The sequence below is a fragment of the Clarias gariepinus genome, chromosome 9 (assembly GCF_024256425.1).
Source record: "Clarias gariepinus isolate MV-2021 ecotype Netherlands chromosome 9, CGAR_prim_01v2, whole genome shotgun sequence".
Classification (NCBI taxonomy): Eukaryota; Metazoa; Chordata; class Actinopteri; order Siluriformes; family Clariidae; genus Clarias; species Clarias gariepinus.
This window is the reverse complement of record NC_071108.1, coordinates 26,388,333-26,414,205: the sequence shown is the minus strand read 5'-3', so window position 1 is coordinate 26,414,205 and position 25,873 is coordinate 26,388,333. Positions and strand designations below refer to the sequence as shown.

The 25,873-nt window shown below is 38.9% G+C and overlaps 1 protein-coding gene across 3 annotated transcripts in view; it reads right to left on the bottom strand.

Annotated features, from left to right (window-relative positions):
- LOC128529723 (serine/threonine-protein kinase WNK2-like) overlaps positions 1 to 24,942 on the bottom strand; it is a 49,338-nt gene extending 24,396 nt beyond the window's left edge. Inside the window, exons 1-12 of one of the 3 annotated variants that reach the window (XM_053503203.1) lie at positions 24,693 to 24,942; positions 23,666 to 24,585; positions 15,414 to 15,586; positions 14,537 to 14,757; positions 13,807 to 13,964; positions 11,950 to 12,038; positions 9,162 to 9,381; positions 5,335 to 5,599; positions 5,151 to 5,257; positions 4,026 to 4,808; positions 2,593 to 3,405; positions 1,372 to 2,154 (exon numbers count right to left, since the gene is read on the bottom strand). In XM_053503203.1, the coding sequence (XP_053359178.1) occupies positions 1,372 to 2,154; positions 2,593 to 3,405; positions 4,026 to 4,808; positions 5,151 to 5,257; positions 5,335 to 5,599; positions 9,162 to 9,381; positions 11,950 to 12,038; positions 13,807 to 13,964; positions 14,537 to 14,757; positions 15,414 to 15,586; positions 23,666 to 24,325 (4,272 nt within the window). In that variant the 5' untranslated portion in view covers positions 24,326 to 24,585; positions 24,693 to 24,942. Of the gene's footprint in view, positions 1 to 1,371; positions 2,155 to 2,592; positions 3,406 to 4,025; positions 4,809 to 5,150; positions 5,258 to 5,334; positions 5,600 to 9,161; positions 9,382 to 11,949; positions 12,039 to 13,806; positions 13,965 to 14,536; positions 14,758 to 15,413; positions 15,587 to 23,665 lie in introns of all 3 variants that reach the window. The other 2 variants (XM_053503204.1, XM_053503205.1) reach the window with 2 other exon arrangements.
- Positions 24,943 to 25,873: the final 931 nt, after the last annotated feature.

Sequence of the window (25,873 nt, the reverse complement as noted above, 5' to 3'; positions counted from 1 at the left end):
CTGTGGAACGAATAATTAGATTTTTCATCATTTCTTATGGGGAAATTTAATTTGGTTTACGTTTATGGTTAGTGTTTTGGAATACGAGCCCAAAAACTGCTCCAAAAGATGATTCATTGCTACAGTAACAACTTGCACATTTCTATGTATAGTAGACAATCAACACCAATGGATTTAAGTAAATAAGATTTTCTAAGAGCATTTTTGGAAGTATTCTACAGCGTCGGCACTGTGTTTTCCGTCATGGGAAAGGCTTCGGACTGCAGGAACTCGACGCCAACAGCACTGATAGGAACACCTCCATCTAACAAGTTTAGTCTAGCTCTTGTTACTACGAAGGGTGTTCAAGTCAAACCAGGATGTTTGATTGTGCAGGATAACAAGAACACGGTTATGGGACTAAAACTGCAGCTATTTCTCTATATAATCCCCTGCTACATGAATGCACTTTCATGTATTTTCCACTTTCCACCAAGGTAGAAAGTTTTTTCAGTATGCCACAGCCATGATTCGACTGCCTGCTTCATGTCTGAAAGACTGGCCTCCCAGGAACACCATAAATCGCCCAAACATGTGGAAATGGCTGGATCGAGGTCAAGACTGTACAGGGTATGTGGCAATAATTCTCAGCAGAGTTCCCTATAATGTAAAGTGGTGTTTGCAAATGATTGTAAAGTCCCAACAGACAGCTGCATCTCTACCGCAAGTTGGCAGCAAGTTATCTATCGATTTTCAAGGATCAGGTGTTCTAGTCGCTAAATGTTCAAGGAAACGACTGCAGTGGGCTCCGAGCCACCACAGCCGGGATTATTTGCGGATGTATGGCCTTCTTTAAAATGTTTGCATCATTCAGGTGTTTTACTGCGGCTAAGGATCCCTTCACCATTGACCCACTCGTGAGATATTACGCTAACGATAATCTCACATGAGGCACTTAAACAACCAACAGCAAAGTAGAGAATGCTATTGCACAGCCATAACACAAGGAAGTAACTTCTTTGACATCACTAAATATGTTATAAACAAAAATAAGCATAGATGTTATTAATTTTTGTACAATTGTAGGTCAATTAATCACACATAGTTTAGAAATAAGATTTTAAACAATCAAATTAAAGCAATTTCATTGGCTAAGCTTAGCAAGATCATTGGAAAGAAGCAGAAATAAGGCATGTACTGTATTTGAACTGGGGTTAGAATCGGAATAAAATATTATTTGCAAACAGCGCCAGGATGCAATAGATAAGCAGAACAAAGGGAGGTTGAAAGGCATAAAACCCTCTAAAAGCACCATGAGCAGTGTTTCCCTCTGCAGCAGCACAGTGCCCACTTTAACCACAGACAGAAAAGTATGTCAGCTGTCCAACCTACCGGATACATTAAAGTACAGTCACCCATGGACACACTCGCTCTGCGATGCACTGCTGGTTTTGGTATCTGCTCAACACTCAGAAATTCTGACATTTCATGGTCGTCACCGTCATTGTGCACAGCCTGGCATGGCCCTGGTTCGAACACCATGGATGGGACTCTTAGTACGGCAGGGTGTGGGACATGTTTGTGGCCTGTGATGTTTTCCAGGGATTTGTTGAGCTCTGACAAATCAGAGCTCTCACTGACAGAGCCTCTTTGCCCACTTACTCCAAGTAGGAGTCCAGTTGGAGATGCAGATTGGCCAGGACATATGCATGGAGAGGAGAGTAAAGCACATGGGCTGGTGCTTTTTCTTTTTCTAGACGTGGATAAGAGATGTGAGCGGCAGGCTGTGCACAAGGGATGTGGTGTTAGAGGGGCATGATTTAGACAATGTCGACACCCCCAGGATTTTGATAGAGCGTCGTCTAACTCTCCGTCAGGTGAGAGCACCACTGATGAGTCACTATGGCGTCGTGTATCAAATGGTAATGGGGAAAGCAATAACTTTGGAGTAAAAGAATCTTTTCTCATTTTCTCATTCAATTCCAACTGGGGTGATGGGATGGAGTCAGGACTTATTGGCTGAAAATCGGACTGGATGTGTGGATGCTCTTGGAGTGTTTCAATAACAGTAATGCTCTTGCGACGGAAACCTGCTCTAGAGCCAACTCCATGGGAGTAACGCCAAACTTCGAGATCATTATCATGTGCTTTCAATTCAGGGCCAGTCACATGATGCTAACACCACATAGCATGAAAAACACAAATCACACATAAGCGAGGGAAGTAACCAAATGAAATAAAGATTTAATACAGCTTAAATATTATGTGTGTTTGTACTAAAGCAAAATGTAGTAAACATATAAAATATGCTTCATAATATTTCTATGCAAATTTTAAAAAACAAGCAAACTGATTTTGCAATTTCACATGCAACAATTTGGTATGAAAATTGTTGGAAATCTATGGCAAATTTTGTACAAAATGTATATGTCTAAATGTGTATGTCTACTGTAACAAAAACAGTGAACTAAAACAGTCTTTAGTACTGGATGCAGATGTGCCACATAATCATAAAATTTTATTTTTCAGTTATTGTTATTATTTGAGCAATCATCCTGTCATACTTCAGACAAGCAGTTAAAACTCTGAATCTTAGAGAAACTGCTAACTTACCAGTTGGCCTGGAACTTCGGTCCTGTGACTTGTTTGTAAAGGTGCAGTAAGAATAACAGATTCTTTAAAATCTACTTTCCCAGGAGCTATCATGCCAGCTGTATGAAGGACTTGAGTTGTGGCTTGACCTGTCAGAAGAGGCTCTCCTTGGCCCACCAGTAGAGCTCCGTGCTGTAAGCTGGTAGTACCCCGTTGAGATGTTTGCATGCTTGGCTGCAGTGCTGTAGCCTCCTGAAAGCTATGCACAGTAGAGACATGTTGTGCTGCTGTGTAGGCTGATACGGGCTGCACGCTGCACTGCGACGCCGGGAGACTGTGGACATTTGTCAAATGTTGCACAGTTGAAGCGACAGACTGTTGATCAGGCAGTAAATTTTGGGCAACTTGCTGAAATGATGGCAATGTCTGGCCAGCTTCAGCTTGCTGCAAGCCCGGTAAAATGTGGGTACTTGCAAGTTGCTGCATACAAGAACTATAGCTCTGTGGTACAGTAGCATTTGCCTGGACAATTGGCTGCCCAGACTGCCTTGTAAGAGTGCAGCTCTGTACATTCACCATCTGGGGTACAATTGATGTACTCTGTGCGGGTGCTGACTGTACTGGTTGGATAACTGTTGCTTGTTGTTGTGCAGCGGAGGGCAGTGGAGCGTAAGTCTGCGGCTGCACAGGCTGGCTTGCAGGCACGTAGCCAGGCTGCACAGGTACAGTGTTGGGTCCTGCTGGCACATAACTTTGTGATGGCTGGAGCATATGGCCTGCCACCTGCAGGGATGCAGCTGGTGCTGGCTGACTCTGAAGACCCAGAGTGCTAGACTGCAGGGTAGAAAATCAAAAACAGTTACATTTTCTCCCAATATACTAAAAACAATTACACAATAGCATTACTATTTAAATGATTTCTTACCCAAATGTCTAAATAAAACAATGGCAAGAAAAGCCCAGTCTCACATCCAAAGATTGATATAGCCACAGTGATGAATAACAGATATCAAAACGTTTTGAAAATAGTCATTTAGAAGATAGGAGGCAAGTATTAACCCACAATAGTCCCATTATAGGGCAGTTACAAGAAAGACTTTTAAAATGTATACATTTTAGCATTAGCTTTTTAGCAAGAACTGGATTGGTTGGATATTTTCCATGAGAAAGCAGCTGAAGGTCAGGAAAGGTACACTAAATCAGAATTCATGTATCTGCAGTGGATAAGCCTGGCAAGGTCCTTGGAAAGAAGCAGAAGTAAGGAATGGATTTGAACTGGAAATACAGAGATATGGGGTAAAATTTTATGCAAGCAGCACCAGATTGCAATAGATCAGCAGAACAAAGGGAGGTTGGAAGAATGCAAAAACCCTCTAAAAGCACCAGGAGCAGTTTTTCCTTCTGCAAAAGCACAGGGCCCACTATAACCACAAACAAATGTACATCCAACCTACCGGGTACATTAAAATATGGTCACCCATGCACACACTCGCCCTGCGATGCACTGCTGGTTTTGGCACCTGCTCAACACTCAGAGCTTCCGACATCTCATGCTCGTCACCATAACTACGCACAGCCCGGCATGGCCCTGTTTCAAACACTGTTGATGGGACTCTTAGTAAGGAAGGACTTGGAATATGTTTGTGGCCTGTGATGTTTTCCAGGGATTTGTTAAGCTCTGACAAATCAAAGCTTTCACTGACGGAACCTCTTTGCCCACTTACTCCAAGTGGGAGTCCAGTTGGAGATGCAGGTTGGCCATAAAATATACATGGAGAGGGGAGGGAAGTGCATGGGCTGGTGCTTTTTCTTGTCCTAGACTTGGATAAGAGATGCGGGCAGCAGGTTGTGCACAAGGGATGTGGTGTTAGAGGGGCATGACTTAGACAATGTCGACAACCCCAGGATTTTGATAGAATGTCGTCTAACTCTATGTCAGGTGAGAGCACCACTGATGAGTCACTATGGCGTCGTGTATCAAATGGTAATGGGGAAAGCAATAACTTTGGAGTGTAGGAATCTTTCCTCATTTTCTCATTCATATCCAAGTGGGGTGATGGGATGGAGTCAGGACTTATTGGCTGAAAATCGGACTGGATGTGTCCATGCTCTCTGATTGTGTCAATCACAGTAGTGCTCTGGCGGCGGAAACCTGCTCTAGACCCAATTCCATGGGAGTAACGCCAAACTTCGAGATCATGATCATGTGGTGTCAATACAGGGCCAGTCACATGATGCTAACACCACATAGCATGAAAAACACAAAAAACACATAAGCGAGGGAAACAAACATAAAATAATCGTACTTCTAAAATGTTTGGTTGGTGGGTGTGAATTGTAATAAATGATATATATTATACATAAAAATAAATAAATAGATTTAAATGCACCAAGAAAAGAGTATGCATCATATTTGCATGTTTAAGAAATATAAATAAGAATTACTTGCCATGTAGTGTTTATTTAGAAATGGCGAAATATATGTGGAGTTGTTTTTTTTTTTTTTTTAATAAAACATGATCATTTAAAACTGTTTTTTTAAATCAAGCAATATTGATTACAAAAAAGAGGATACAAACCTGCTGCACTGCTGTGGGAACAGGTTCCTGCAGTGACGGGTAAATAACACTGTGCAAGCTGCTGCTGTGGGAGTCAGAGTATATGATGGAGCCGATACCGCTGTCGGCTAGAGAGGGAGAGAAAGGCATGGAATGGATAAAGATTTAAACATACTTTATGACCTCTAAAATGCTTTAAACTCACATGTAGCAGATGTAGTGCTGCTGCTCAGCAGCCCCAGATTGGCATGCTGGTCTGCCTCAGTTTCCTCAGCCTCCGATGGGCAGATGGGCTCACACACTGTGGGCACAGAGCCAAGGGATACCTGGGCTTGCGGTGCATGACCCACGTCACTTTGCATGGCTGAGGACACGGTGCGCTCTCTTCTCCACTTTATCAATGCCACTCTGTCCCTGATGGACTTACCCACTATTTTTGCATCACTCTCATGGAAGAAACCTGATTCAACCTGACAGAATAAAATCAAAAAGAACAGAAAAAGTACATGAATACATACAAAAGCCTCTTTTGTAGCATGAGCTATTAAAACAAAAGGAGAGAAAAATATTCCAGTTATAAAAGAATATAGATGCATAGAACTTTTTTTTTTTTTTAAGTGAAAGGAGAAAAAAAAATGACATACGTTGAGAAGCTGAAAATAGAATCATAAATGCACTCAGCTTGATCACTCACTCTCTATACCATTTATCCTATACAGGGTCGCAGGACGACTGGAGACTCAGGGAACAATGCAGGATGGGATGCCAATCATCACACGGCTCACATAAGAGGGAATTTGGAAAAACCAAATAGCCTGATCTACATGTCTTTTAACGAAGAGATGAAACCAGTCTACCTAAAGGCCTAACCACCAACCTCGGGGAAACATGCAAACTCCATACACACACACAGGCCCAAGGTGAGAATTGAACCCATGACCATGCTGCTAACTTGAACAGCAGCATTATTGTTACATGTATTGAACGGATACATATAATAATAGATTTTGTTTCGAAAAGCTGAAGTGGACTCGTTTAAGATATTAAGTGCAATTATTCCTGAAATGGAATCTACAAAGAGATAGTGCCCAACAATGCCCAAACCTTTAAATATGAAACCCTGTGATGCAGAAGCATTTACACTACTCTCTGAGCTTAACACTTGAGCCTGAATTGTCTCTGGATGCTAATGCAATCAATATGCAACTGACAGAGCTTATTATAATCCTCTTAAGATGATGTGGAAAGGAAAAATATACTAAAATTTGTAGTCGCAGAGGTCATTTGAAACAGGGAAGTAACTGTTCAGACAATAGACAAAGAGGAGCAGGGAAAAAACCTAGATGACTATCACAAACGTGGGCAAAGCATGTGAGGTGAAGTTTTGCGAGTGTGTGTGTGTGGATCATAATCTTTGAGGCAGTATAGGTACAAACATGTCTCGTTTTTAGGTGATGGTCTTTTTTTTTTATTACGTCTCAACGTACAGCAGTGATTACATGGAGAAAAACATCTGGCAGACTTCCTTGGAATTTTATGCATGTAAACAAACTAAAGAATTTGCCACTTTAGCAGGGCTGTTTTAGATAAGACTGGCTTGTTTTAGATAAGACTGGCTCAGGTTACAACCTGCATTTTGTCCTTACACCTTGTTGCATTGTCTGAAAACTTGATTTCTAAAACTTAATTGAACTATTTGCAGTTTCCTGCTTTTCTGCATCAATTAGTCATGAAATATAAAAAACAATATTTCTAAGGTGATGAAACAAAGTCATGATCTTTTATATCTATACTGAACACTCCCATCAAACCTATAAAGTGATGGAGGAGAAAGTAATGAAACACTAGGCTTCTGATGTCACCAAATGGCAACTGGAGTCAGGTGTTTGCAAACCCGGAGGCCAATAAATGCAACGCGAATGGAGGTGTGGGTTAGAGCTTACTCACCTCATAAAAACACAAACAGTGTCAGTGTGTTATTCACATGTAGCATCAGCTGATACACCAAAAGAAAAAAAGAAAATTCTTAAGACCTATAATCAAGAGATGTTGATTTGCATGTAGCTAGAAAGTCTTACAGAGAAACCTCAAAGTTAAGATATTCATCAGTCCACATTTAGACAAATTGACTTTAAATGGAAAATGATTTGGTAATGTGCCTCTATTGATGTGGCCACACAGCCAAGATCACTCCAAAGGCACAACACTGAATGAAGTAAAAAAGAACCCTAAACAGTAAACAACTAAAGAATTTACTGGAACTGGAGAACATCTGTTCATGATTCAACCACACACTACATTGAACAGCCACGGTATCCATGTCAGGACACCAAAGAGTCCGCTCCATACCACTACTGAGGAAATGTCCTTTGGACAGATGAAATGAAGATAGAATTCTTTAGTAAGACATGGCATAAAAATAGAACTGCATACCAACATGAAAACATCATCCAAAGACTGAAGAGCGAGAATCATGACTTGGGTCTGCTTTGCTGCCTCTGAACCTGTACTGCTGGCCACTGTGGAAAGTTTATCAATGCATCATACGAGATAATATCAGAATGGCTGTCTGCAAGCTGAACCTCAAAAGAAGCTGGGTAATGCATCAGGACAATGACTATAACCACCAAAGTAAACCTATTACGGAATGGCCATAGATGCCGAAAATCAGACTGGCCCAGTCTGAACCAAGGCCTCGAACCAGAAAGAGATGCCGTAGAATGACCTCGAAAGCACGAGACAACTGAAGAATCTTCACTGAGCTGAGGCAGTAAGGACGAATGGTGCAAAATTCATGCATTTTTTTATTTTTTGCTCAGTCATGTTTGAGTAGTTGGTTAAAATGAACTAAAATTGAGTTAAATCATATCTATTTTATGCAACAAAAAAAAAGTTCACCCTTTACTGCACACTCCTGAGCCCTATGCTTATAAAACAAATAAATAAATAAATAACAATAAAACTCAGTTTCTTTTTCTCTCACACAGATTATACAGTACGTCAGATACACATGCACAAACACACAGCTTTCACCTTCTTCAGAAACATGCTCAAAAATTTTCCTTCTCCCCAAACCACTGCATATGATTTATGCATCTACCTCATTAACAGTGAGAATACAAATACAAAAGGAACGACACTGGCATACCAGTTTTTAAAAAAAACTCAAATTAAAGGTTACATTTTAGTTCTGATAGTTGTTACACGTTCTTGTGCACAAATATCCAAATTGTTCATTTCAACCAACTCAAATTATGCATGCTACTGTACATAGTGCAATTGACAGGAGCAAAGAACAACCATTTCTAAACCCTATAAGCTTCTCAATACTTTCACAATATTGCGTTAACAGGCTGATTATGGAAACTTGGCTGCTGCATTTGGGGGAAGAAAAAAAAAAAAATCTTATGCCTTATGTCTTATTCTTTTAATATAATTTGCAGTTTTTTATCGTCCATCAGGGAGACATACTATTTAGGAGACCTATAGTTTTTAATATAAACATCCTCATATTTGGAATGTTTAAAGATTATATTACTTTTGAAAATGTGTAAGATTTCATTTTGCATTCATATGCAATGCAGCTATGCACCTGCTCTATTCAGTAGATTTACCTTACTAAAAATAGATCCAGAAAGAAGATTTGAAGTAATCTGGGTCAATGATGTCCAGGGAACATACAGATCCAGGAAGACTGAACTAACACAAATTGAATCAACTGCGTAAATGTCATGAAATAATTGGCAAAGTCAATATTGATCACCTAATCTGATTTTAAATTAGAAGTTCATTTAACCATGCATATTTTCAATGCATATAAAGTGGTTCTGTGAGTTCCAGGAGTCAGTCCGTGAAATAGATGGCATGACAGTTGAGGAAGAGAGCGTGAGCATCCAGTACCATGTGCAGTAATAAAACGAATTACTGTCATGCATTTGTTACTCATAATGCCACTTAAACTGGCACAAATTAGAAAAGATTATAGCGGTTTTATAATAACTTTACTGCTGCAATTGAAAGAACATTGCTCACCATCTCTTGAGCCACACCTTCAGGCACCTCCTTCTCAAGATCAAAGGTGAACTCGATGGCACCACTGTCCTTGTACTTGCCCTTCAACTTGCGCGGGTCTTCCACCCACAGTTTGAGTGCAATGGAGGCCTTCCTTCCGTCATCTTCCTCAGCCAGCTCCACTCGCACGCCCGTGTCCTCCGCAAAGAATGCATGATTTAAGAGGTCCTTAATGGAGTATCTGAAAAAAGAAGTCACAGGGTCATCATTTTAGTATCATGGAAGGCCATTTTCCTGTGACTGCAGTTTTTTATTCTACTTCTTATTAACCTTTGCATTAGACTATGCAGTGTGTCCATCGCACAAGTCCTTGTGAATAAGTTACTAGTGAAATGATGGCCTCTCATTTGGACGAGTATGTTAATGCAAAGCTAGCATTTGGATTGCAGCCAGATCTGTTTTGTTTTAGAAAAAAAACATCCTCAGGCCCTTCAAGCTTTAGGGGTTCGACAGTAAAAGTTAGAGTACGGTTAAACAAAATATCGAGCATTGCTGCAATTTGGCCAGAGAAAACGTAAGTGAGCTGTTGGCAAATTCCTGGTTTATTGCATGAACAGGTTATGAAATCTGTTCTGATTTTTAACAAAGTCACGATAAAAACAAAGGCAATATTTCTAAGCTTATAAAAAAGATATGATTGTTTTATGTCTTTATTGAACACATGCACAAAACATACATAGAGATGTAGGTTAGTAAAACGACAATTTAACACGTTTTTCATCAATAACCTAACGCAAATGCTTTCTGTGGATTCGACCTCCAAAACCCTCAGGAGGAATTTTGGACTATTCTTTGTTACAGAACTGCCTTATTTCAGCGATAATCCTAGGATTAACAGCTCTCTTGAGGTCATTCCACAGCATTTCTATTGAATTATTTTCCCCTTCACAATGGCAAGCAGTCCAGGCTCACAGGCAGCAAAGCATTCCCAAATAATGATGCCTGTTCCACCATGCAGGTCTTGAGATGATGTTTTCATTTTGGTATGCAGCTCTATTTTTATAGTGTCATGAAGTGGCGAGGTGCTCTTTGGCAAACTCAAGCAATGGCTGCCTCCTTGGTATCTTGTGATCGGTACCATGCCAGTTCAATGTCTTGAGTATGGTTGAATCATGAATGGAGATGTTATCCAGTTCCAGTGAATTCTTTAAGACTTGTTTACTGTTAAAGGTTCTTTTGTTAACTTCATTTAGCATTCTGTGTTGTGCCTTTGGAGTGATCTTGGCTGGGCAGTCACAATAATGGAGGAGTGCAGGTTATTGGGATCCACCATGTACAGTGTTCTATTAATTGTGTAGTATTTTTATTTACTATTTATAGCAATAAAAATAAGTATCCTAAACAACATTGCACTTATAAAATTAGGATCTGAGAAAGAACCATAAAAACTTTGTATTACATATTTCTCTCTTTCGTCTATTTCAGATAGATAATATAGAAAATTAAACCAATAAAATAGCCTATGCTTGATTAAAGAGTAACAATTCATTAAAGAATAAAAATTTAATTCCTTAAGGAGCATCAAGGGGCTCATGCCACACACGTCACACATGCCAAGATGCTTATACAAAATGCACAGTCCTGCTATACTGTTCTTACTTGTTATAACATGAAGCAAATCAAATCAAAACTCTGCTTTTTTTTTTTAAACATTTTTAAATAACATCAGTCACTTTGTATTTGGTGCGGCAATTATGGCTACTCAGTAGTACTGTAAGCAGTGAGGGCAGGGATTTCTTAATAAACATCAGAATTTCTGCATTTGTAAGAGACCTTCTATTCCTCTCCTTTAATCCAGAATGTGTCCCGCCGTTCTGGATACTCGCTCACTGTCGGCCCACATGCATGGAGCGGCAAGGTAAACCCCGGCTGCCTTAGCCAACACTGGGAACTGCTTTTTATTTCTGTGATGACGGTTTTAACCTCTGCAGAGTAAGGCTTGAGCTTCTTGAGTGCTATAGGTGGTTGAGTGAAGGTTGACTTATGAAATTTAGCTGCTATCTTCGTGGGTAACTTTTCCCAGTCAAATTATTCATGCCGTGTTGTGTTTAAGTGGTGAATAAGATTTGTTGTGTTAAGCTTTTGGCAGACGTTGACCCAGGTGGTTTTGCTTTGGAAGAAAAAATTAGCATATTGCAAAATTGACATCTTTTAGAGAGACTTGGCAATATTCCCAGATGCTGATGTGGCTGTTGACTCATGTATTTTGTGTTATCACAATAGTATCGGGTTATAGGATCAGCCAGTTGAAAGACAACCGATCTGTAAAATTAAGGGATAATCGGACTATTTTAATTGCCGCATCCTTACTTCTGTGGCAGTTCACGCTGTAGCATTTACACTTTTTAGATAGTGACTGCACTGAACTATAAAATAGTATTAATACACCAGAAGAAGCTTGAACATGCAAGAGCCACAGAGAACTATATATAAAAAAAAAAAAAAAAAAAAGACACATAGTAAGTACCACCTACTTCTACAACACAGTCTACACAAATTTGTCCTGCACAAGGACACAGAGATATGCGACCATATCTTTTACTGAAATGTTATGTACAGTAAGCAAAAGGTTTTGTTCGTGGCAGATATAATGAAACTGGATAGTATGCAAGAGTGCCCATAGTGTATAAAAGTGAATAACTCCCAAGTTACTGTATAAAATGGGAAAATGGCCAGACAACACCATTTATTAGCCACCCCCCGCCCAACGTTTCTGCTGGCCTTACAGACACTCAAACACACCACTCACCGCTCTTCCTTATTCTGGCAAATACACTCGCCAATAATCTCTTTGACTTCAGGGTCCTTGACTTTGTTATAGCTTGCAGGCTTCACCCCCTAGGGGAAAAAAAAAAAAAGAAATTAGATTTAGTTGCAAAAAAAAAAAAAAAAAAAGGGAAAGGCAAGATGGATATGATCACTTTGTTTTCTCACTGCGTGTTTAGACAGGACTTAATACAAAACAGAGTTAAGAAAATATACATGGAACATCACTGATAATTAGATATTGGGAGGGCGGGGAGATAGATTATAGTCTATCTAGAGTTCAGGTATCGATACACTGACCCCAATTTGTTTGTTTATATTCAAATAAATTTTTAATAAAATGAAATATTCTGGGTTATTTTCCAAATTTTTGTTGACTACATAATTCGAAATTTATTCTGGCATGAATTAAATGTCTTCAATATTAATATACAATGTTAAACAATAAAAATAAAGATAAAACATTTCCTGGGGTTTCACCATAATGTTTGATGGTTTTGGCGACTGCACCTGGGGATACACTCAAAGCTCGAAAGACTGGTTGACTGACCTTTATTTCTTAAAACAACAATAGACTGTCTCTTATCTGTGTTTCCCGTCATAATATAGATTTGTACAGCAGTTGCACATATAGTAGCAGCACAAATAGTACTATGCGCTCTGTACCAACCCTTTCTCTGCACAAGACAACTGATGGTCTAAAGTACATTAGGAAGACAATAAATGTCACAAATTAACTTTTGACAAAGCATAACTGTGAATTTAAAAACATTACAGGTGAGTAACTCGTGAACCTGAAGAATCTGGAAAAAAAATGCCATGTGTACGCCAAACTATCAACATGACTAGATGTACCTACTTTCCACAATCTACAATATAAAACATATTCTAGGGTTGTTTAACAATTTTTCTTTTTAGTTACACAATTCTATACTTGTTCTTTCATTATTTGAATGTCTTCAGTATTAATGTACAACGTGGAAAATAATAAAAATAAATATATACACATTTGTGTGTGTGTGTGTGTGTGTGGCCCATAATGTGGGCTTCTGGGTTTTGCTTATTCTCCATCATGTTCAGTAAAACCTAACTGCTGTCACTTACAGTACTGTGCAAATGTCTTGCACACATACAAAAAAAAAATGCATATTTACGAACATGCCTATCAATACTGTGCATGTCTGTGTATGTGACAAATACAATTTTCATTTGATTTTGGAAAAAAAGTCCATAAACAAACAAGGATGCCTTTTGAACATAGTCAATATTTGGTGTGAAAACTCTTTGCCTGAAAATAATCAACAGTGTTAGATACTGATGTGTGCAGTTTAATAAGTAAAACAGCTGATAAAGATAATTTAAATATATACAGTATTGAATATTCAGAAAAATCACGATACTAACAGAATGCAAATCAAATCGCACCCAGGAACGTGATAAAATATCGGCAGTTGTTAACATCCAAATAAAAAAGCCAAGGAAACCTTGTACCTGCAGCATTCAATCTTATATGGTGGCAATGTTTGTTTTTTTTTAAATATACTGTATAAAAAACCTGCTGCATGACTGCATAAATAACTGGTATAATGTTTTCACACCCTTAAAATAATCCAACTGCTTGGTTCGCACTTACATATTATTTCAGGATTGTTCAACATTATTAAACAGTACATACTGTTTATATTGCCAGCATGTATACCATTAGGCTCAACAATTCAAGTTATGCAACAACAAAACTGGCTATAAATTAATGTGCGACATTTTTGATGCATTAGCTTATACTGTACATAAAATGCATACTACTTTCTAGGATTAGTATTGATATCAGTAATGGACTCACACTAGTGACTTTTCTGTAGATCTGGGCAGCATTCTGACACTCCGAATAGGGATATTCTGATGTGGCCATCTCCAGCATACACATGCCAAAGGCATACACGTCCACCGACTCATCATAGTGCTCCTCGTACATCTCTGGAGCCATAAACTCTGGAGTGCCTGAACCAAGGGGGGAAAAAAAATCTGAAAAGGCAGGCTAAAGACACAGTTCAGGATCTGGCATCATCACTTTAATACTCCATTAAACAGGCATGTAGAAAGATAGCATTTTACAGAGTTTGCCTGCAGATGAGGCGTCCATATTCGTGTTAGTAATTATAGTGTTGAAGTGGCTTAAATAGTTGGCAAAAAAAAAAAAACTTGTTTTTATTACCTTGTGAGTTTCAGGAAAGTTTTTTATAAAAGCATGAAAAAAATTGCAACAAATAAAGAAGTATTTAAACCTAATGGTAAATTTAAAAAAGCAAATAAGCCACCTCTGTCCAAAAGGATACACTTGAACAATCCTAACTGTGAATATGAAAGCTTTTTAAACTGACATGAATTTGCAAAACCATAAAAATGCCCCTCATTCTGCAAACGCATGCAAAACGTTTAGATTTGTCTCAAGCGAAACACCTTTTTTTTTTTAAAGTATTCCTGTGCCACAAAAATAGCTACAAAAGTAAGCGCCTCCTATCCTATGTGGATTGTTATACTTATACTGTACATGCAATGCACTCGGATCTCACCAATGACACTCTTTGCAAAAGAAGCTCTCTTAAGTGTAGCCAGGCCCAAGTCTCCAATTTTTACACTGCCTGTTGGACCTGTAATGAAGATGTTGTCGCACTTCAGGTCCCGGTGGATGATTGGAGGGGTGCGTGTATGAAGAAAATGTAGGCCTTTTAGGATCTGCCTACACCAACTCCGTAAAACTTTGGGTTTCATCACCTTGAAGCGCTTCAGATAGCTGTAGAGTGAAATATAATCATTACAATATCTGCCACTGCTCCCCCCCAAAAAAAAAAAAAAAAAAATTCACTGGTTGTTTCCTAACAGGGACAAAAGAAACACTTGTGATAGTCGTGGTACAACTAGTTGCACTAATGTGCTTAAGACCTGCATGCGCTGTACAATAGTCAGCCACCTACTGTAACTTGTATAGAAAAGCCTCCCTGTTGGTCTCTAATAACTAATAAGTGATCTTTTATATGTATATCCACAGTCAACATAATGGCTCATGTATCTCTACATGGACAAGATTAAATAAGCTGGTCTTGGAAACATATGGGCGCTCCATAAATAAACTTCTTGTGGACCTTTATTACATTAGCGCACAACACTGGTTCCCTTGGGTATTTTGTCTAAACAGATCAGACATATTGATATTGCTATTGTCTGCAAAGTTCAACTGGGCCATGTATCCGATATCCTTAATGTGAGTAGTGTCTGCTCCTCTTGATGCTACTTAAATTCATTCATTTCATTCATTCATTCAGCATTTAAATGACATGACAAAACAGTTGCAGTAGCAACGTTAACTTTTCTTTATTCACCAAGAACCAGATGCAAGGTATTACTCAGTTCAGGCCATGACTTGCAAAGAATCAATGGGACCTGACTTACGTTTTTAATGTCCCTGAGGTCATGAGTTCTGTCACCAGAACGATGCATTTTTTCCCTTTGAGCGGAGATTCCCAGGAGTCATAGAATCGTACAATGTTTGGATGTTGCAGACCCTTCAACATTTCAGCCTCCTCTTTGAAGCGCTGTCTCTCCACTTTTGATAGCTTCCGGTCCTAAAGTGGTTTAAAAAAAAAAAATAATAAAAAATTATAATTTAATTATAAACATTAATGTATCATAAATTTTAACAATTAATAATTTTCTTTCACTAACATAAGAACAGACTTTTCAAAACTTATTCTTCATAGTACCAAGTGTTGTCTTACTCAATCATACGAATACTACATTGACAGCGAAATACTTTTTTGGATATGATGCTACAAAGCCTGGCACACCTAAATTTGAGAATCTGTTCCAAATCCACTTTGAAGAGCACTTCAAGCTCAGCTTGGTCGGATGAGAAATGGCAGATTACATCTCTGGGTATCCAGAGTATGGATGCAATCTCAAGTAATTAATAAAGTCAGTATTTAAATAATATATATTTAAATAATTTTCCACATTTATTTTTAAATACATCAACAAAAATTTTGTGAGAAAATCTGGGAATATTTTGAGACCGAGAGTAGCAGTGCCCATTGTGTGCAGGTGCATAAATGCTAATCTGTTAACATTTAACTTAATTTTTTTAAGACCTTTGTTGCTGAGCATGAAGTTGCCACTCTTTACTGGAGAAAGAAAATTGTCCACTTGACCAGGTTTCCTCTATATGTAATGCTTGTCAGTTTCCCCAATCAGATCATATCGTCTTTAGGTGTCTTTGCAAATGAAAAATGAGTATTCATTTCACTCTCATCTGGCTACTCGACCACAAGGTCTGCAGAGATGGCTGAATCAATAAAGATGGGATGCAGCTGGCCTCTTGGTCGAGTGTCAGATAGAAAGCTCTGAAAACTGGTGGGGGAAAAAAAAAATGACCATTATATTTACTATGGTGGTCCATGTGTTCAGTCCAAGTGTGTGGTTACGCTCTGCCACTGGTTGATCCTGAAACTCATAAATTATGCAATGCTGCAGAGAGCCTTTCGCAATCAGTTGAGCGGACCTGCCTAAGCTGTCCCCACATGCTCTAAACGCATCCTGGCACCTCTTCTTGTCTCCCTCCCCTCCTTCTTTCTTTCCACAGCTCAATCCTCCCATCCTGGCCCTCCCCACACTCTCCCCTTCTCACTCTTACCCACCCTGCACAGCCTTTTCAGTGGACTCATGGGGATCACTGCATTATTTAGTAGTTTCTAACAGGACGGCAAGATAGTAAACTCCACAATGGAAATAAGAACACATTCAATGAGATGCTCCATTTTAGCAGTTTGCATTTCAAGATGCTATTTTAAGCAGGTTTACTTAACAGTTAGTTTAAAATAACTGCTTTATCACCAAACTGCCACTTTTTCCACATCAAGACATTATTTTAATATAGTTGACTATTATATTGATTATCATAATTATTGACCAATTTTTTTTATTAAAAATGAGAAATCCACAACATCAAAATGCAAAATTATGAAAATAAAGCATGCAGACCTAACAACTGACTTACACCACTAGAATGTTAAACACATCAAAGGTTACACAAACACTTTGTGTAACCTTTGATGTGATGTCATGTGAAATTGGCATTTGGCATAAATCCTTTTTAATGGCTAAGGTTAGGTATTGTATGCAGAGATGCCTAAAAATTATTTCAGAAGACAAAAACAATGCAAGCTGTCAAGCTTATTCTGGTCTAATGAATCTTCAACTCATGGCAAGCCGTGCTGCATTAACAAATGCAAACATAGTATGCCATTTGGACATTATGCAGGTCAGTCAAGCACAAAATGAAGCGCCATGTGAACTCCCTCAAGGGGCTTTGTGTTATGTAAAGTGCATTATGTTGCTACAATCCAGAACAGTTTATGCCTGATTAGCCCAGGTGAAGCTGATAAATGCTAATAAATTTGTTGTTTATTGTATGAACAAATCTTCCAGATGTTGGTAAACCCCATCTTTCTACAAACACTGTTCGCCGGTCTGACGTGAAGCACATTTTGACTAACAGAATTTCATGCACTATTTTCCACTAATTAAGTTTGCCGATTTTAATAAGAGGCAAGTTAAAAAAACCTGAAGAATAAAACCCCTGAATAAAATAGCATTACTTAATCCCTAAAGAGAAATAAAATGCTGCAGCTGACCCGTGACAGCATGTTAAAAACTCTCCACAAAAATGGGAAATTGTTCAGATTTTTCATTGCTGCAGTTCTGGTGATTCCCCAATGCTGAGCAAAGAATGTGGTTTATTGCTTCTGCCCACAAACTATATTTGTGAGCGAAGTGGGATTCCCTGCTCCACCTTAGATGGAAACCATGATGTATACGTAGTCCTTCCTTCTTGTGAAGGCACAACGGAGCCAGACAGCACAGAGGAGACAGACACAACTTCTCATTAAGAACATACATTTTGCATTTGCACTTTTAAATGTTTTGCTAATTTTGTAGCTAGATGCTAGGTTGTTTTACATACTGCATGTCATGTTAAAATTCAACATATTGGTCACTCAAAACATAACAGGTGAACTAAATAACACTAACTATACTTTAAGAAATTGGACAGGATCAAGGGCACCTACAGTAAGGCTCACCCACAGCCATGGCAATGAAAGGCCAGCCCGTCTGGTCCAATCCCAGATGTAGCACACAAAAAAAGAAAAAAAAAAAAAAAAAAAAAAAAAAGAGGCCCTGATGGAACACCCAATGCACCACAACCCGCTACGCACTGGGCCTGGCAGAAAGAAAGCCTAGCACAACGTTCTGGTACCAGACACCACAGTGCGCAATAATCTTATTGGATCGTCTTAAGGTGTCTTGTGGCAAATGAGTATTCGTGATCATTTCATGCTCATCTGGCTACTTAACTACAAAGGCTGCAGAGATAGCCGAATCAATTAAAATAGGATGCAGCTGGGTTCTAGCTTAAGTGTCACACAGAATGCTCTGGAAATTGACTGATCAGTGCATACAGTTTGAAAATCCCTGTTTTAATACATCAACTTGTCAAGAAAATCCATGTTCAAATGCAAATAAAAGCCTAAAAAAAAAAAAAAAAAAAAGCCTGATTAGCATAATTAAAGGGATTCGATACGTTTTTGTTATTTAACGAAGGACAAATGCCAAACGCCTAAAAAAAGAAAAAAAAAAAGAGTCACACTTATGAGTCAAAGCTACAATTTGCCTACGGGACAAGTCCTCTAAACCTGAAGATCTTATCATTATCATCAGAATTTTCAAAAACTAAACATGGATTCTAATAAAGCGTTAAAGGTTCTAGCATTTATCATGCCTGAATTGTATTTTAATTAATGCTAACCCTTGTCAAATAGGCCTCATCAATGTAAACTGCTGCTAGTACTCAAAAGCAACAATGAAAGAACATTTCTCTTCAGCTAGGGAGTCTTTTTTCACATAGTAATGCAAAAGTTTAATCTGCACTGAGATAATAGAATTAGGTATATACAGTCTGGAAATGTGAATGAGATGGCAGCCACGTGGATGCTGAAAGTGGGTCAAAGCGGAAAAGCCATTTTGATACGGAATATATGCTGGTATTTACGGAAACACGCATAAGTGCAAACAAATCACAGGTAACAGCTCTTGCACAGCTACTGTACATAAAGAATGCCTTATCTGTAAGATCCGCATACATTTGTATGACAAACGTATTTGATATGTGCGCTGTGAGGAGGGACATCAACATAATTACTTTAACTGAGGTTTTGTTTTGGTTGTTTTTTTTAAAGACAAACAATTTTTTTTTCCGGTTAATCACATAGGTAGCTTTTTTTAAAATATGCATTGCATGTCTTGGGGAACACATTATGACCCTTGTCCTGGTTTGTAGCTTTATTATTTATTTTTTTTTAAATAAATAAATAAATAAATAAATAAATAATCATCTTTAAAAAAAAACTTTAATTTTAAAATTAGGTTTACTAAGTGAGCAAACGTCCTTTAACCTTGTGCAGTTTTGGAGAAAATGTAAAAAGGTTTGTTTAATATTCCCTATGTATAATAAATAATTTTATTATAAACATAGAATTGCTGTTTCTATTAAAGAAAAGTTACAAAAATAAGTATGCTGTAAATTATATTTAAAAAAAAAAAAATAATAATCGAAATAGGTCAAGAAAATTGGTGCATTTTCTACATAAAAAAAGTTTTTTTACGGTTTACATTTTTTAATGTTTGCAATATCTTAAGTGTCTGCAGGCTATATGCGTCATGAAACACCCACATACTGTATGCATTCCTATGTGGTACCTATCTACTGTACACAGAACCTAATGAACATAATCCACACAGAACATAAAGGCACAGAAGCAATATAATGGTTTTAAATCCTGAATAACAAATGTTGCTTTCCTATAGCCAAAAACCAATTTGGGTCTGCCATTTAGGCCAGGACTGTGATTTATTTCTTTTTTCTGACAATTTTCATGCCAGCAAGTGCTCTTATAACTCTCTCACTAGCAAGTCAGGCAGGCCTAAAATGAACCTATGAAGAAAAATACTGCAAGGCCGAAGGAAACTACTGCAAGATGGAAACTACGTTTCTCACAGTCTAATAGAATTTACCTATGTATTTGAAAAATAGATTTTATATTAAGAGGCACGACATCTGGGCAGATAGAGTGCAAGAGATCAGTTACAAGGCTACAAGAACAAGATACATCTACTCACAAACAAGCATAGCAAAAGCCACCGACACCATCAGTATGAGCATTGCAATACATTCCTCGCCGTTTGTTTTTCAGATTTTAAATGTTCAAGATACAGTATGTCATGGGCTTTCCACAGTTGAAATCTGGATACTGATACAGGATTTACTATGAATACAAGAAGCTATCGCTCAAGCATCAGAACTGAAATGCATTCGACCCATTGTCAGGAAACTGTGAATACAATGTCATCAACGGCTGGGAATCAAGGAAGCAAATGTGTATGTGGAAAGGCATACACAGTGACTATAATGACAGTTTCCCGTCAATCACAGTAACACTAGATATTTCTTGGGTCTCTGAACTCGTATGTATGAGGACAGACAGTGCTTTTCTCCTTGTGTGTTATACAGCCCTGAGATAAAGCAGAAAAGAAAAAAGCGGAAAAAAAGCGATAAATTAACCTTTATTTAAAAAAAACAAATAATAAAAAAAAAAAACACACACAATAAAGATTAATATTAAAAATACCATGCAAGGAATTTAACTATACAGCAGTTGTAATGCGACATTAAGGGCACCATAGCACTTAACATAAAAAACAGAGTAGAAAAAACTAAACAAAACTGTATGCCCACTAAGTCCTCCAACATATGGGAAGATTTTAGATTACACTGCATTACTCTATCATGCCATTTTTTCAAAAGAGGTTTGTTTGAGTACTTTTATGACATTGAATTTTAGGGAATCTTACTTTAAAAGAACTTTGGCCCAAAAAAAAAAAAAGCAACAACTGCTGTGCTGTAATATTAAGCAACTAGTACAAAGTTGTTGGCAAAGCTGTTATTATGGAACAGCAGGAAGATTAAACTAAAGAAGAAAGCCTTCTTTAAGAACTAAGATAATGGCAAATCAACTGGCAGAGATTACTGTACGCTAAGGAATTATGTGGCAGATTCAAATACATACAGGAAAATATCAGACGGGTGGGGGGAGTGACTGCACAACATGCACCCTTCTTCCTTTCTTCCTTTGATTGTGTAAAGTTGCTTTGCAAAAAGGTCAATTGTTAAAAGCGCTATACAAATCAAATTAAATTGAACTGAATTAATAAAAAGGTCTTCAAACAGCAGCTAAGCAATATTTCAGAGGGTCAGTGATGCAACATTAAAATGTGCACAATACCAAAAGGTAGATATTCAGCTTCTACTGAAGGCCACATCCAAAGGGAATGTGTAGTGTGGAACGCACAGTGAAGAAATGACACATTTTTTTAAATAGTGCGTGAAAAGCCTCAATGCCACAGACGAGGTGTGAACTCCCCCTGGATAGGACGCCATTCTATCATAGGGTACTGTGCATGCACACATTCTCACACTCATTCATAACTGGGAGCAATTTTTGCATGGCTATGCCATCTATCTGCATCCTTTTGGGAGATGGGCGGAAATCAGAGATCCCAGTGGCTTGTTACTGATTCTCCCAGTCTCTTAATGCAATCTCATGCCTGTCATTATGTAGTTGAACTTCTTTCATGGCTAAGGTAGGACAACGTCATTTGTCATACAAGAGATGTTTTTTGATTGTTAGGAGGAGGCTCAAAAAGTAAAGCAGCATTCCCAAGAACTGGTAAAATGGCTGTATACAGGTTTATATGCTCTAGTTACTATCAAAGAAGTCATTTTTACTAATAACAGCTTGCTGCATAATTTCAACAGGTCACCCAACCAGGACAAAAAAGAAAAAAGAAAAAAAGATTAGAAAGATAAGAAACTGTTGTTGGCCAAACTCCTAGGACTTCCAAGAACAACACAATGCTAAGTAATACTTGGTTTATGCATTCCCTCACCTTAACATTGCTAATCCTATCAATTTTGGGTTAATATAGTAATAAATTAATCTAGAACAAAGAATATTTTGGAAAAGATTTTAAACTGATGGCAAATCACATTTAGTTTCAGTCTGAGCTGACCTATAAAACCAAGCACTGAATGACAGCCTTATTAGAGTCTGTACAGCATCATGATAAACCAATAGCAAATCCTACTGTATGTCCAATACAATTACCAATGGGAACCTTCTTTATTTTTAACAGTAACTATGTTTTAGGTATTGTCCTCATTTTCACCCTAGTACTTTACAAAATGTTTTAAAAAATAACAAGTCAATAACAAGTTTGAAAATTTGTAAAATCATTCACATCACCATACCAACAATAGTAAAAAAAATTAGCTGGACATTCATCCCAATCAGTTCTCAACAACTAATAAACTGATTTTCTGCCAACAGCCCGGTACCCCTCTATCCTTTTTAACATTTTCCCCTGACTAGGTGGGTGCTATGACACTTTCAAATAATTCTCAAACATATGTATGATAAACTACATGTATTATCATATTGCTTACTAACTAAGCTGCATTGTCCTTCTTGCAAATTCTTGTTAAATTATGCTTTTAAATGCTATGCAAATAGACATTTCTAACCATATAAGATAAACTTAAAATGCACTCGTGGCTAAAAGTTTGTGGGTCTTGGACCATAACACCAATGTGTGTATGTACTTTGAACATCTTACTGTCATCCATGAGAAGGCTTTGCACAACATTTTGAAGTGTGGCTTTGTGGATTTGCCCATTAAGCTACAAGTATGTCCATAAGGGCTGACAGCTAAGGAGGCGTGCGATCCAGATGATATTCCAGTTCGTCCCAAAGACGTTCAAGGGTTAAGGGTCTCTGGAGCTCACTCTAGTTTTCAGATCAGCGTAAATATTACTTAATAATTTCTCCTTATTGTTTGCTTGATGACAATGGAGCAGCATATAGCAATGACAGACAATTTCCACTGAAAGGGCATGTTTCCTAATTGAATTTAAATCAATTACGGAATCATCTATTACCTTAAACCAACAGATGTGTCTTATACTTTATTTATTTATCTTCCAAACTTTGCACTAACCCAGTTCATCCTTTAGACAAAGAGGATTGGTTTGAGAACCGTTACTATACAATCTAACAAGATTTTATAGAATAAAATGCCACAGAATAGAAGCTGTATCCTTTATCTGACATTTATACCGCTGTGCACATTAGTACTGTCCCCTGCAGCCACATGACTCTCAGCGTTGAAGTGCCATGAAGAGTTAACGAGTTTTAGCCCTGACCATGGACTGCTATTGAGCTGTTGGTTGACCCACAGAACAAAGTGCTGACAGCTGTTTTTTTATTGGAACTGACGTTATTCATCGCAAACACAGGGTTTGGCAGTGTTTGTATAACTTGCTGATAAAGCTATCACTGCAGTGTTTTCATGGAACTGAATAAAAAAAATACATTTGTCACCTTTTAAGAAAGATCATGGTTGTTTATTGCAACAAGTAGACTGATGCAGGCATATTTAGTTAGAGGACAGAACTGAGGACCACCTGAATTAATCATGGTTTTTAAAAACTGAAAGGTTGCGTTTAAACCACCTTTAGATGAGCTGGTTCTACGTACCTGGAGCTCGCACCACGCCACTTCCACCCAGGTCTCCGTGTCCAAGCCCTTGTAGACGGTTTTGAATGAGCCTCTACCAAGCTCGATGTCGAATTTTAGGAAACGGCCGCTGGGAGAGGTGGCGACGGCTTTCATCTCGGCCTCTTCTTCGTTCTCCTCGCTCGCGGTCTTTATGCTGCTTTTCCCTCCGTTTGGTGCACCTGCGTTTACTTTGGGACCGACCCTGTCTTTATTCTCTTCGTCAGCGCTCGTGCTTTCCGTGGCGCTGTCCTTTTGTCCAGCCTGACTCTCGGTGCTCGAGCCTTCCTGTAAGCTTGACCACGCGCCCCTGGTCCGGTCTACAATTGTTCGCAGACACACGCTGGACATCTCGCTCCGGACGTCGTATTCAGGAGCCTCATGAGACTGCTCGTCCTCGGCAAACCACAGGCTCCTCCGGATGAAGCGCGGGCCGGGGGCGCGCCAGGAGCTCGACAGTGGCGGATACGCGCTCGGGTCGCTGCCACCGCGCACCGCGCCCGAGCCGTCCATCTTACTGACGTTGCCCTCGCTGACAGACTCATAAATGTTCCCGTTGAGGCCGCACGGTGAACTGGAAACGGAGGGACACTTGGAAATAGGGGGGCCGTCAGCGGATTTGGGTCCGCCGCCGGGCTCCATGCTAACTGCTCCTCCTAACAGTGTTTCCAGTTCACGCGAAGCAGCGTCGTTTCCACCATGGAGACGCAGCGGCCGAGTTCGTGCAGCGTGCGCGCTCTGGCGCAGTTCAACATGGGACGATGTCGCACTAACAAGAAACAAGACCCAGAGTTAATTCCAGACTTGAATTGATCTGATAATTTACTAAATAACCACAGAACTCATTGTAAGTTTCTCTAGACGCGTGCAATCTGCTTGCTATCGATTCTCCCACGCTGCGCCTGCGCATAAATTAAATGAGCGATAGCAGACGAGCATTTGGCGCACATACAGCTGAATGTAGCGGTCTTAATTCAAGCAGGTGCATACATGCGTGCGCGCAACCTACCGCTAATATCCACGTAGCAAACACCGGCAAACGCTCAAGCTGCCATTAAGCTAAGTAAGTGAAAATGACGCCCAGAATCTGTAGCCCGTTCACTCCGCTGTCTCCAATGAAATGGCTTGTATCACATCCGCGGCGATGAAAACACCTACTGTGTATCAGCTATAATAACAGCAATAAATCACACGCAACTATCTGTCTGATGTCATCTTCGGCGCAACTGTTTGAAGTAATACCGTTGTCTTTCCACAATTTGCTCCGCTTTTCTTCTGGCGTCTTACAAAAAAAAATATCTATGCGCTCCCTTTCTCGAAGAAATGACTGCTCAGAAGCCGTGTATGTGCCTTTTCAATCAGTGTGAAGGCTATGAAATAAAATGAAATTTCTGCTTCGCCATGCGTCGGGATCCCTCGGATTTACTTAAGCAAAACCTTCATTTAAAGCCATGGGGTTTCGTAGGCGCCATCGCTTCCACGCCCATAGTAACGATATGGCAAAGTAATCCAATAGGAAAGCGCGCTACACTTGTGACTCGGTGACAACAGAGCTGAGAGGGAAGATGAGAAAGATTAACCTGTGAATGACTAGAGAATGACTACAGAAACGCACTTCTGAATAGGTCTATGTGTGTATATATGAGAGAGTTGTATACATAAGATTAATAGATTATACCTATTCAGAAGAATAGGTATATAGATAGATAGAGTACCCTCAAAATGTTTTAATATCATGAAAAAGTAAAAGTTCTGGATGTATTAAATGTAAAACTTTGATACAGCTTACAGTTTGTAAAATTCCAGTACCTTAGAATATTAGAATGTTCGATATATAAAATATAGAAAATATTATAAGGAATTCTATTCATTATGTACCTAATGCTTCATTGGGGCTCCTCCAGCATGAATTACTGCTTCAATGCAGCATGGCACTGAGGTGATCAGCCAGTGATACTGGTGAGGCATTATTGGAAACCAGATTGTTTTTATAGTCGCCCCCAATTTGTCTTTATTGTTGTGTCAAGGGTGGCAAAGTGGTGTAGTGGTTAGCACTGTTGATTTGCACCTCCAGGGTCCAGGCTCGATTCCCATCTGTGTGTGCATGGGAGACGTTTGCATGTTCTCCCTGTGCTTGGTGGGTTTTCTCCCAAAGACCTGCAGATTGGGCTAATTGCCATTGCCAAATTG